The sequence below is a fragment of the Budorcas taxicolor genome, chromosome 7, assembly GCF_023091745.1.
Source record: "Budorcas taxicolor isolate Tak-1 chromosome 7, Takin1.1, whole genome shotgun sequence".
In the NCBI taxonomy this organism is placed as follows: Eukaryota; Metazoa; Chordata; class Mammalia; order Artiodactyla; family Bovidae; genus Budorcas; species Budorcas taxicolor.
This window is the reverse complement of record NC_068916.1, coordinates 33172758-33186978: the sequence shown is the minus strand read 5'-3', so window position 1 is coordinate 33186978 and position 14221 is coordinate 33172758. Positions and strand designations below refer to the sequence as shown.

At 36.2% G+C, this 14221-nt stretch overlaps 1 protein-coding gene across 1 annotated transcript in view; it reads left to right on the top strand.

The window, feature by feature from the left end:
- PRR16 (proline rich 16) overlaps nt 1–14221 on the top strand; it is a 176571-nt gene that overhangs the window by 103470 nt on the left and 58880 nt on the right. Inside the window, 2 exon segments of the mRNA XM_052644242.1 lie at nt 10738–10800; nt 10803–10835. Of these exon segments, the coding sequence (XP_052500202.1) occupies nt 10738–10800; nt 10803–10835 (96 nt within the window).

The following is a 14221-nucleotide window of genomic DNA, read 5'->3' as shown; positions in this document are numbered from 1 at the left end:
TGGAGCTTTTTGGGAAAGTTTCTTGTCTCTTACTAGATACAGCAAACCCCACTTTATCTGAATACTGCAGTAAGAGCGTGAGCTCTGTATACCTGCCTGAGGGTGAAGTTAAAACACTTGAAGTGAGGATGCATGGTTTTCATTAAACTAGAGCCTGATTATGCTGAAAAGCCTAGACATTTAGTGTATCTAATTTAAAATTTTATAGAAGTGTAATAAAATATCACAAATACAGTTTAAAACCCTTGAATAAACCTTCCTAATCCCCCTTTCCTTTCCTTTCTCTTTTTCTCTGTACCTAGACATAAACAAAATCCTGAATTTGGTATCAATTATTATTATATATTTTCTATGTTTTCTCCTTATGTAGAAATTTACACATAATATGCATCATTCTTTGAATTCTTTATAATTTGTGTCATATACACTTGTGCAAATAATTTTTCATAAGTTTCTTAAAATTTCTGCTTAGAGTTTATACATTTTTACTGATGGATATTATTCCATTATAGACTATATAGGGCATTCCATTATAAAGACATACCACTATATATATATATATATATATATACACACATATATATATATACACACACTCACCCATTGATTGGCAGTTATAGATTTTCAAGTTTCATTATTAAGGATATTAAAATGTATTTAATTAATATTTTAAATCATTGTTTCCTTGATTATAAATATTCATTGGCCATTTGGATTTTCACATTTATTAAAATTTTTGTTTAAATAATTTGTATTTTTCTACTGAATTATTCATCATTTCAGTATTGAATTTTAGAAGGTTTTCTTTGCTATTCTTGAGTACTAGTACTTCATATGATACATGCTTTGAAAATATCTGTTTCTAATTTTTTCATTATTTGAAACATTGTTTATAGAATCTCTTACACTTTTTAGTCAAATTTATCACCATTTTATGTCATACTTTGTGCTTTTTGAGTCTTGTTTAAGAATCTATTTATATTTCAAGGTTTTAATTATATAATTTTTTTCTAAAATTGCTAAAGTTTTGCCTTTCATATTTAAGAAATAAACATAGATAGATAGACAGATATAGATATAGTGTGGCTCAAAGCGATGTATATCTTATGAAATAATTTTATTTTCTCTAGGTGAAGTCTGAAATACTCAAAGTTTAAAAAAAAATGTTTTATTTGCAATTAGATATAGGTATTGGATATATATGTTACATTACTCATATGACTGAAAAAGAAAGTAGTAAAAAATTCCTCACTTTTATTATCTGGAAATTTTTATTTTCTTTCCTATTTCCCTGGGCTATTCCTAGAATAATGGTTTAAACTGGGAGAAACTTCCACAGTTTCAGTTCTGTTATTAAAATCTCAGAATTACAGTTTCACATTGTACTTAGCTTTCCAAATCTCAGGTCCCACAAAGACCTAGTGTCTTCGGGTATTGAAGCCTGGCCTCTGCTGTGTTCAAATTCCATTAACAATAACGTTTTACCCTCAGGTGTATTGTACAATCTAATCTCAAATGTGTGTGGGCATGTGTTACAGGCCCATTTTAGCACCTTGAACAGCTAAGCTGCAAAGACAGTTGGAAAAGCAGTTTCTTCCCATTTAAGGTGTAGATTTGTGTTGGAGTTTAGTTTCCTCCATCACTGTCCATCTGTTTGCTAGGGCCAAATGAATAAATTACCTTCGCTACAAAGGTAACTGGTTCAAAATTAAACTGCCTTGAAATATTATTTTTCAAAGTTGTACTCTCCCTTTATTTAAACCTGAATGTTTGAAGTGACAACATAAAATTTTAGTTTTGAGATGATATTAACTACAGTTCATATATATACTTTACAGCAAATAAAAACATTTCAATACATATTATTTTTAAAATATGTAATTTTCTGCTCTAAAATGCTTATAATACATGAAATTTTCTATTGCATTATTCAGTAAAATATGCATATGCTATTACTTCCACACAATCCAATTCTTTTTTAGTGTTAGTATGAATGCAGGTATGTTTTTAATTGAACAGTGAGGTGACATGATCATGTTTGATCCTGAAAAGTTACAGAACTTACATTCTCATTTTATTTAAGTTATAGATTAAAGTTTGCTCTGTACTATTTTCTGAAACTGAAACTAAATTCTTATAGAAGGAAAATACATGAGCATTATACATATTTTGTGAAGATTATGGGAAAAGCATCCAGTGAGCATGTCGGCGGAGGCTGAAGGACATATAATGCTGTTATTTACCCATGAAGTTACACATGGAGCATGGGTATAATACATCTTGCCCATGTCTGAATAGTGCTGACCTATGGCTCCGCTGGAGACTCCTGGACACTCACAGGCAAATCTGGGTCAGTGTATTAAACCTAGACAGTATATTAAAAAGCAGAGACATTACTTTGCCAACAAAGGTCCATCTAGTCAAAGCTATGTTTTTTCCAGTAGTCATGTATGGATGTGAGATTTGGACTATAAAGAAAGCTGAGTGCTGAAGAATTGATGCTTTTGAACTGTGGTGTTGGAGAAGACTCTTGAGACTCCCTTGGACTGCAAGGAGATCAAACCAGTCAATTCTAAAGGAAATCAGTCCTGAATATTCACTGGAAGGACTGATGCTGAAGCTGAAACTCTATTACATTGGCCACCCGATGTGAAGAACTGAATCGTTGAAAAAGACCCTGATGCTGGGAAAGATTGAAGGCAGGAGAAGGGGACAACAGAGGATGAGATGGTTGGGTATCACCAACTTGATGGACATGAGTTTGAGCAAGCTTTGGGAATTGGTGATGGACAGGAAAGCCTGGTGTGCTGCAGTCCATGGGGTCTCAAAGAGTCAGACACGACTGAGCAACTGAACTGAACTGATTTCTGAATACAGTGAAGGAAATCTACTAATTAAGCATGAATTTTAAAACAAGGATCATGTTTTATTGTTTATTTGCTGATTTACTGAATAATCATAAAATGCACAATTAAAGTTAGTATTGGTATATTGTAAATGAGAAATATTAGACTGTATGGTTGGATTTTATCTTTCTGATAGCACTTTGGCTGAAAACGATTTAAATTTTAAATTTTACAAATTTTTCTTTCTATTTTATTTTATCTTAAATCTTGGAATATTTATCTTAAATTGGCCTGTGAAAGATCATGCTTTGGTTTTATTTCCCCCCATAATGCTATATGTATAATACCAAATTTCATGATTTAAGTCTCCCTGTGATATTCCCAATTTATTTACATGAATGTTACTTCGACCATGCATTTTACCTTTCATTTAAGACAAAATAAATAAGTGTAATCCAAAATGTGAACATTTTATTTAATTCATATGATCAGTTTATATGTATGATCTATTATTGAATTAAATTCAGCTTTAAAAAACATTTATATTGTCGACTTTTCTGGAGTTCTTGGTGCAATTCCAACACCATAGTTATTTGCTGTACTTAATAAATACCTTTTTCTTTAAGGCAATAATGTATCATTTAAGTGATGGTTGTTAAAAATGAAACAGAACCCTGCATTTTAAGTCTTTATATCCAGACACATGATTTATTTAATAAATCTGGGCTAAGAATCAATAGCCCTCTGCTACTTAGCCTAAGAGGTGAGATTTAATTAAGTTTGTTCAGCCAATAAAAAAATCTCCTTTGATTCTTAGATTTTGGCGCTATGAAAATGAATAAGTTTATTGCTTCCCTAGAGGAACTTTGAGTGCAGCCAGTTGTATACTGACTAGAATTTGAATGATGCTTTCCTTCGCAGAGTACTCATCCACAGGGATTCAGTTGATGGATATTTGTAGATTGTAGATTATAGGTGTATGTTCGATTCCCAGATAAATCTGATGGTTTCATACAGAGACATCTTTTCTTCTGTAACCAGACTGTGACTCTGTGCATGTGACACGTTGTACAAATGCAAATGATAGTGATCATAAGGGAGACATGATAATGTGACACGTTCAGTGTAAAACCCATAATGATTCAGGAGTAACCTGTTCAACATTCAGTTCTTATCCTGTGGGCATTTCTCCATTTGTTTGAAGGATAAGCAAATACTCAAGGTAGAGTTATCAAAACAGACTGTGGACATTGATTAATTCTGGGAAGGAAAAAATTGTAAATGCACATTGGTCAAGAATTCAAGTTTGGTACTCTTTCCTCTAACAAATTCACATCATCTTCTGTTATTTCCCGATAGTGATTCCAAGTATAAAGTTTAGACATTTTCCTTCTAGATTGGGTAATGATACTCTGGATAATTGAAATATAGCTTAATGATTTACTCCAGTATTTAACAGATAATTATCAAACCTTTTTCATTTTGCTGTTAGCCTAGTCTGAGACTGTATCTAAAATACATGAGGGAAATGAAGGAAGGACTCGTTTAGCTTGTATTTGACAAAAGGGCTCTGTTGTTGAATAAGACTACAGTTATGGCTGGAGTGGTTTAGTAATAGCTTTTTCCACTGTGCAAAGCCAAACAGTCTTTGCCAAATAATAAGACAGAATCTATACTGTCAAAATGGAAAAAGTGGTGGCAATTATTAAGCTGGGGAATTCTGGCAGCACACTTAGAATTTGGCACTTCACTGTGAAGAAGAATATATCAGTTCAATTCAGTCGCTCAGTCGTGTCCGGCTCTTTGTGATCCCATGAGCTGCAGCACGCCAGGCCTCCCTGTCCATCACCAACTCCCGGAGTTCACCCAAACTCATGTCCATTGAGTCGGTGATGCCATCCAGCCATCTCATCCTCTGTCATCCGCTTCTCTTCTTGCCCTCAATCCCTCCCAGCACCAGGGTCTTTTCCAGTGAGTCAACTCTTCGCATGAGATGGCTGAAGTATTGGAGTTTCAGCTTTAGCATCATTCCTTCCAGAGAACACCCAGGACTGATCTCTTTTAGAATGGACTAGTTGGATCTCCTTGCAGTCCAAGGGACTCTCAAGAGTCTTCTCCAACACCACAGTTCAAAAGCATCAATTCTTCGGCACTCAGCTTTCTTCACAGTCCAACTTTCATATCCATACATGACCACTGGAAAAACTATAGCCTTGACTAGACATTACTTTGTTGGCAAAGTAATGTCTCTGCTTTTGAAAATGCTATCTAGGTTGATCATAACTTTCCTTCCAAGGAGTAAGTGTCTTATAATTTCATGGCTGCAATCATCATCTGCAGTGATTTTGGAGCCCCAAAAAATAAAGTCTGACACTGTTTCCCCATCTATTTCCCATGAAGGGATGGGACCAGATGCCATGATCTTAGTTTTCTGCATGTTGAGTTTTAAGCCAACTTTCTCACTCTCTTCTTTCACTTTCATCAAGGGGCTTTTTGGTTCCCCTTCACCTTATGCCATAAGGGTGGTGTCATCTACATATCTGAGGTTATTGATATTTCTCCCAGCAATCTTGATTCCAGCTTGTGCTTCTTCCAGTCCAGCATTTCTCATGATGTACTCTGCATATAACTTAAATAAGCAGGGTGACAATATACAGCCTTAACTTACTCCTTTTCCTATTTGGAACCAGTCTGTTGTTCCATGTCCAGTTCTAACTGTTGCTTTCTGAGCTGCATATAGGTTTCTCAAGAGGCAGGTCAGGTGGTCTGGTATTCCCATTTTTTTCAGAATTTTCCAGTTTATTGTGACCCACACAGTCAAAGGCTTTGGCATAGTCAATAAAGCAGAATTAAATGTTTTTCTGGAACTCTCTTCCTTTTTCCATGATCCAGTGGATGTTGACAATTTGATCTCTGGTTCCTCTGCCTTTTCTAAAACCAGCTTGAACATCTGGAAGTTCATGGTTCACATATTGCTGAAGCCTGACTTGGAGAATGTTGAGCATTGCCTTACTAGCATGTGAGATGACTGCAATTGTGCTGTAGTTTGAGCATTCTTTGGCATTGCCTTTCTTTGGGATTGGAATGAAAACTGACCTTTCCCAGTCCTGTGGCCACTGCTGAGTTTTCCAAATTGCTAGCATATTGAGTGCAGCACTTTCACAGCATTGTCTTTGAGGATTTGAAATAGCTCAACTGGAATTCCATCACCTCCACTAGCTTTGTTCATAGTGATGCTTTCTAAGGCCCACTTGACTTCACATTCCAGGATGTCTGGCTCTAGGTGATGGATCACACCATCATGATTATCTTGGTCATGAAGGAAGCAGCGAACTAAAATGGACTGGAATGGGTGAATTTAACTCAGATGACCATTATATCTACTACTGTGGGCAGGAATCCCTTAGAAGAAATGAAGGAACCATCATGGTCTACAAAAGAGTCCGAAATGCAGTACTTGGATGCAATCTCAAAAACGACAGAATGATCTCTGTTCGTTTCCAAGGCAAATCATTCAATATCACAGTAATCCAAGTCTATGCCCCAACCAGTAATGCTGAAGAAGCTGAAGTTGAATGGTTCTATGAAGACCTTCAAGACCTTTTAGAACTAACATCCAAAAAAGATGTCCTTTTCATTATATGGGACTGGAAAGCAAAAGTAGGAAGTCAAGAAGCACCTGAGGTAACAGGCAAATTTGGCCTTGGAATACAGAATGAACGCACTGGTCGTAGCAAACACCCTCTTCGAAGAACACAAGAGAAGACTCTATACATGGACACTACCAGATGGTCAACACTAAAATCAGATTGATTACCTTCTTTACAGCCGAAGATGGTGAAGCTCTATACAGTCAGCAAAAGCAAGACTGGGAGCTGACTGTGGCTCAGATCATAAACTCCTTATTGCCAAATTCAGACTTAATTTGAAGAAAGTAGGGAAAATCACTCGACCATTCATGTATGACCTAAATAAAATTCCTTATGATTATACAGTGGAAGTGAGAAATAGATTTAAGGGACTAGATCTGATAGATAGAGTGCCTGATGAACTATGGACAGAGGTTCGTGACATTGTACAGGAGACAGGGATCAAGACCATCCCCATGGAAAAGAAATGCAAAACAGCAAAATGGCTGTCTGGTGAGGCTTTCAAATAGCTGTGAAAAGAAGAAAAGTGAAAAGCAAAGGAGAAAATGAAAGGTATAAGCATCTGAATGCAGAGTTCCAAAGAATAGCAAGGAGAGATAAGAAAGCCTTCCTCAGTGATCATTGCAAAGAAATAGAGGAAAAGAACAGAATGGGAAAGACTAGAGATCTCTTCAAGAAAATTAGAGATACCGGGGGAATATTTCATGCAAGGATGGGCTCGATAAAGGACAGAAATGGTCTGGACCTAACAGAAGCAGAAGATATTAAGAAGAGGTGGCAAGAAAACACAGAAGAACTGTACAGAAAAAAAAAAGAATATATAGGTACCAAGAATTGCAGCTTTGCTGTTGTATTGCCTGGGGAAATACTTGATCCAGATTAGTGAATGACAGGAGCTTCCCTAGTGGCTCAGACTGTAAAGAATCTGCCTGCAATGCAGGAGTTCCATGTTCCATCCCTGGGTCAGGGAAGATCCCCTGAAGAAGGGAATGGCTACCCTCCCTAGTATTCTTGCCTAGAGAATTCTAAGGACAGAGGAGCCTGGTGAGCTACAGTCCACGGGGTTGATGAATGCCAAAGCTTAGGTGCTTGGTTCAGAATTCTTTTCTGAAAAATTTTATTGGAGAATAGTATAGTATTGTGTTAGTTTTAGGTGTACAACAAAGTGAATCAGTTATACATGTACATATATCCACTCTTTTTTTGGATTTTTTCCCATATAAGCCAATACAGAGTACTGAGTAGAGTTCCCTGTGCTATACAGTAGTTTCTTATTAGTTATCTGTTTTTTATATAGTAGTGTGTATATGTCAATTGCAACCTCGCAATTTGTCTTCCCCCTCAATTCCTTATCCCCTGGTAACCATAAGTTTGTTTTCTACATCTGTGACTCCTGTTTTGTAAATAAGTTCATTTGCCCCCCTTTTTCCCCTTCATTTAGAGTGTTCTGAGATCCTCTGTCAGTAAAGATTTTGACATGGATAGTTGCTGCAGTGCTCTTCCAATTTAATACATGTAAACACCTATTCTGTGCTTTTAAAAGTCTTAAATCCTTTTCATGTGTTAACTCATTTAATTTTCACACTAACCCTATGAATCAAGTTGTTCCGTAAACAACGTTGGTGTGAACTGTGTGGATCCACTTACATGCATTTTTTTTTTTCAATAGAAATGTACCGTGCTGCTGCTAAGTCGCTTCAGTCGTGTCCGACTCTATGCGAACCCATAGACGGCAGCCCACCAGGCTCTGCCATCCCTGGGATTCTCCAGGCAAGAGCGCTGGAGTGGGTTGCCATTACCTTGTCCAATGCATGAAAGTGAAAAAAGAAAGTGAAGTCGCTCAGTCGTGTCCGACTCTTAGCGACGTCATGGACCGCAGCCTACCAGGCTCCTCCCGTCCATGGGATTTTCCAGGCAAGACTACTGGAGTGGGGTGCCATTGCCTTCTCCGAGAAATGTACTGTATTAGCATGTAATCTGTTGTTGGTTGAATCCATAGATTCAGAACTGAGCAAACAGTGAAGATTGTAAGGTTATATGGATTTTTGACTACAAGAGGGTAGATACCCCTAACCTCCCTGTTGTTCAAGGATCAACTATATTTTTACCTCCCCTGCAGGGACGAGAGAGAAAGCAGAGAATTAGTACTTTGCCTCGGACCACACAGCTACCATACTTCTACCCCCAGTCTCCAGTGTCTTGGTATGGCGAATGAAACAGTAGTGTTCAATGGAAAAGTCTCTGTTCCTTTCGTAGGTCCTTAAAGCTGTTTTGTTTTTGTTTTTGTTTTTTTGTTTGGTTTTTTTAATGGTTTTTTGGGGTAAACATTCTTTGGGTAGAAGGGGAAAACAGAGATGCATAATTTCCATCAGAAGTGTTAACATAGGGTGATTTTTATCTTTTCTTTGCTTTTCCACTACAGCATTATAACTTTATGAATCTGATTTTTGACAACATTGTTAAGGGTATTCATGTAGATTTAATGTGAAATGTGGTTGGAACGTTTGATTGCTCTCCTTATTTTTGACTGTTAACTTTGTTAAATGTTCAAATCATAAAATTTTTCAATACTAAGTAACAAATAGTGCTTGCATAATACTATTCATTAGGTTTTTAAATTAATTTTAAGTGTTTTGCTTCCAAACTTTATAATTCATTATTAACAAAAATGTTTCTTCTAATCTGTGTATATGTAATAAAAATGTGGGCAGGTGTTTTTGTTTTTCTTTCATTTTTTTTTTTAACCAGCAGCTAGAAGTACTCCTGGCATATAATTGGTGCTAAGTGAGTATGTCATGAATTGACATTCCTTATAAATGGATGAATGGTGATGTTAAATGCCTTGAGCTTATTCACATGTATACGTTTGCTTTTCCTCTACTAAATTTTCAAAGATCTTATTGATGAAGAAAACTGGTAATAGCATAGGAAGCAGAAGGAAGCTGAGAAAAGTGTGCCTTTCCTCAACATGGCCCCAAGCTGGTTCTTTGAGCTACTTGAGGGAGGATTCTTTCTCATTCATCTCAGCATTCCTAGTACTGACCAAGCATAGTGCTCTTTAAGCAGTGAGAGAATGAGTGAATGATTTTGCGAAGTGGATGACTGAAACCCGTGTCCTTAAGTCTTAAGTTAAAGCAAGTGCAGTGTTTGGGGAACATGTTACCAAAGTCTTAAGGCAGGATTGAGGGACTGCACACTTGGGGACTGACTGTAACTCATGCACATGGGCTCAGTACTTAGACCTCTCAGGCCATGGACTCTGTCCTCACTGCCCTCTGATACTTGGTGTCCTGACAGTGTCACTGCCAAGAGACCACTCTGCCTCTGTTTTAACCAGATCGGTCACGAGGGGTAGTGTCATCCTTGGTTCCCATGACCTAGAGTATGTTTCTCAGAGGCTGGTTCAGTCCATTGGCACCTCATACAACAAGCCGAGGTTTTGTGAGACAGGTCGTCCCTTCAGATATTTCAGGATACCACTCTCATTTCCACAGGCTCCTCTGTACCGCCACACTACTTGGGAGTATTTGTATCAGCTTTTGTGACGTGGTTGACTGCCCCTTCTCTCTGATAGGGGTTTTCTCAATGGCTCAGTGGGTAAAGAATCCAACCGCAGTGCAGGAGCCACAGGAGACTCAGGTTCAGTCCCTGGGTCAGGAAGATCCTCTGGAGGAGGACGTGGCAGCCCGCTCCAGTATTCTTGCCTGGAAGATCCCGTGGACAGAGGAGCCTGGGGGAGTACAGTCCATGGGGTTGCAAAGAGTTGGACACAACTGAGCAATTAAGCACATGTCTCTTTTGATTACTGTTTCCAGAGGTGGTCCTCATTTGCCTGTGTTAATAATATGTTGGGCAGCAATACTAAAACAGTAGTGATTAATGGATGTGATTAATGAATGTCACTAAAGAAAGTTTCTAGTGACTTGCTCTAGTATTCTATATTCAGAAAGAATAGATTCTCAGGGAGTGTTCTTGACGTCTTGATTGACTGACTGATCTGTCCCATGGCTCTAATGTTTTCATTCACGTTATTTCATCCTTCACGTGCATTTCCTCCATATACATGCTTCATATGTTAACTCCTCTCTTCATTCATGTGTTCGTCAGTACAGCCTAGGGCTTCATGTTGACTAATGCCCCGCTCCCCACTTCATCATCTCCTGTACCTGTTCAGTTCAATGTGTTTTGGAAAGTCTAAAGTAAATACATTATTTTTAAAAGTTCTCTAATTTTTTTAACAGAAGCTCCATTACCTACTCCCACCTCCCCACATGATGAAACAGGGAAACAGTGCTGCAGGCAGACAGTGGCAACAGGACACCAGGAAATGCCCGAGAAGGTCAGCACTGTTTTGCCTGATGTTTACAGGAATTTAGACAACACATAATTGCATTTCTGAGAAACACGCAAGTCCATGGTATCATTTGTTATTTGAAATATACAGACAAGATACAATTACCAGTTAGATCTCTTTGAATATTAAGGTTATTAAATAATGACCACAGTAACACGATTAACAATCACACACTAATTATCACCATAGAAATTGTCATATTTTTAGTCTATGTTTTATATTGAAATTCTATAGAGGAAAATATGTATAATAGTATCATGAAATTCAGCAATGTTTTCTTTGTAACATTTAAAAAATATTTGGAGGAACATTTATGGTGTTTTTCAAATTGCAAAATTTAACTTTTAAGGTATCAGGATTAACAAGTACATGGTAAAACAGCCATGTTTTCTATGAACAAAACTAATTTAAATTTTGATAATTATTTTTATTAACTATAGGAAAGTAGTAAGTTTCACCATGAAAATAAAAACAAGATTATATAAATGATATTATTTATAATCAAATATTGAATTAATGTTCATTTTTTTAAAGAAAGTTGATTTTGGGGCTACATAAGACATTAACAATTTAGGGATAGTCCTGCCTTCACCATATGTGACCATAAGAAGGACTATTACTTTTACTAGCTTTGCATTCCTAAAGTGAAAACATGTAAAGTCAGAAATGTTCTTCTGTTGCAGTTTTCTGTTTCTTACCATAAAAGGCTGACAATAAAGGTTTCATTGGTGTCTGTTTTTAATATATGAAAGATTATGGGTTTATTAACCCATATTAAGCCCTATTAACTACTGATGCTTCTGGAGCAATAATTTAATTTCATGATTTCTATCTATATAGGACTCTACTTATCATTTCAATATGAAACTAAATTTTTCCACATCTAGATAAATCTGAGAGATGGTTGTGATCAGTCAGTTATTTAATTTGAAGACTGAATTTATTCTATCTAAAACCAAAAATAAAAGATGGCTGTAATGAGTATATAGTGTCAAGTAATGAGTATATAGTCAAGTAATGAGTATATAGATGTCAAGTAATGAGTATATAGTGACATGTTTACAATCACTGTTTTTCTTTAAACACTTACATACATTTATCATTGGGGAATACTCTATTTACAATTAATTCCTCCGAGTAATATTGGTTTTGTACTTGAAAGCCTGTTAAATAAATTTGCTACGTTCCTATACAGTGACTTCAAGAACTTAGTAAACTATTTTCATTTGTGAGATTGCAGCAATCGTACTGTTTTTAACAGTTAGGACTTGTGTCATGCATTGTCTTTTCCTTTATGTGCTCTAATTAGAAAATAAGAGGCAATGCTAGTTGGAGTTTAGCTATACTTCACTTCTTAATCAAATTCTACTTTAGAGGTAACTAAATTAGAAAGAATAGAGCATATTATAGAAAGTATGGAGTATATTACACAGAGTATAAATGTGAGAATATACTGAAGGAGAGTGAGGCTAAGCTGGTGACTAAGCCAGGATAAAGAGATTTTAAAAATCTGGCTATGTCTATACTGATAGACAAGATCTACGAAGAAATATTTATAATTTCTGCTTTTATTTTCCCTTCATTCTTTATAAATCATGTGAATTCACCACTTTGCTATGTGACAATTTGAAGAACAAAATATGTGGTCAAGATATAAGAACAGAAATGGAGATTTTTCAAATTCTATCTCTGATGTTAATTTACTTGTTAATATTCTGCAAGTCATTTATTTAATCGGAGTTCCCAAGACCTTCAGTTGACTAAATGGACCAGAGGATTCAGGATTTGGTTTCTGTGTATTCTGTTGACATAAATTTTACAGAAAAAGCGGGGCACTGTAGGCTCAGCATTTTTTAATTGAAATAAAATCTAGATAATCTACATTGAAACAATATCTGTCTCATTTTAGTGAAGTATTTGCAGCCTCTACACATCTGGTGTACTTGTCACACTGTCATAGAACCTCTCAAACTTCATAATGTTTCTATAAAAAATATTCATTTCTAATATTTAACTGTTTCAGCAGAGTTTAGTTGATTAAAAATGGTGAAATCACTGTTGAAGTAATCATAAAGTTGACTAGTAAAATAGTAATATAAAATATGTACTGTCTTTCCATAATAATTGTAGGTACTTCTAATTTTAAAATAAAAGAATTTTTGCTACATTGAGCAAATGAGAAAATCCAACATTTAATGTTGCTATTGAGTTTAAACACACTGCTAGTTCCTGAAGATAAAAAGGACAAAAAAAAGTCAATTGAGTAGCAGTTGTCACTCAAAATTGCTTGCACATATGCTAGCATACTAATGAAAATTACATATCCAAATAGGAGGAAGGTAGGAAAATTTGGGGGACTGATGAATCTCAGCAACAGGGAAGTTTTTCCTAAGGGTCTTATTTAAAATATAATAAAGCAGTCTTTTTACATCTTAATCATTTTTGTCAAACTCAATAAAGAACAGTTTGAACTAATCTAGTAGATTATTTAATTCATCCATTCATTCCACGTTAATTGCACATGCATTTAGTACTGGGCACCATGCTGGACATAAGTGATGTGACGATTAGTAAGACACAGTTCTGCCCTTGATGTGTTCAGAGTCTACCAGAAGGGTTAAAACATAAACAAGATAAGACAAGTGAGTTGGAGGTAAATCAGAGAGAGCATACAAAGTAATTAATTGAGTTTATGAAACAAGGATGGATGGTTAAAATAGAAGCTAAAATCAATGTGGCTCAGAACCTAAAATAAGTATTAATAATCATTGGAATTCTGTTGAAATACACAGTGGATTAGCAAGCCATGGCAAAGTCTTCTGATTTTGTTAGCAAAATGAAAGGAAGAATAGGAGAAATACCTATTAGAACTTTTACAAGATTGTGCTCATCCAGAAGGAAACAGGGAATGAGACTTCAGTTTATTCATCACAAGATAGGCCTTGAATGTGACAGCAGTGAAAAATGATGGAGCACAGTAACAAGGCCAGCAGGTGGAGTGCTGAAACAGGAAGGTCAGGTTCATGGTTCTATTGCAGTTCTCCCCCAGATACATGCAGGGGTTGATAACCTTGAGGGGCCTGTGCTTATGAGATGGTGTTGCTTGATTTTGTTGTTAAAACACTGTGGAAATTGTTCTAGAGAAGTATAGTTTACATGCAACCTTAGCCAGCAAATAAGTAGTTCTAGGAGCAATGCTATAGGAGAAAAGTGCCAGAAAGTACTTTTTGGTTGCAGTTGTTAGAAGGTTAGCTGTCAAGGTTCTGTGCATGGAAGAGGTGAATTTACATTTCCCCTCTACCTCACTGTCTGTTCCTCCTTAGTGTTTTTGGCTGAACCCTTGCTTCCTTAACATCTAAATGTTACATTGC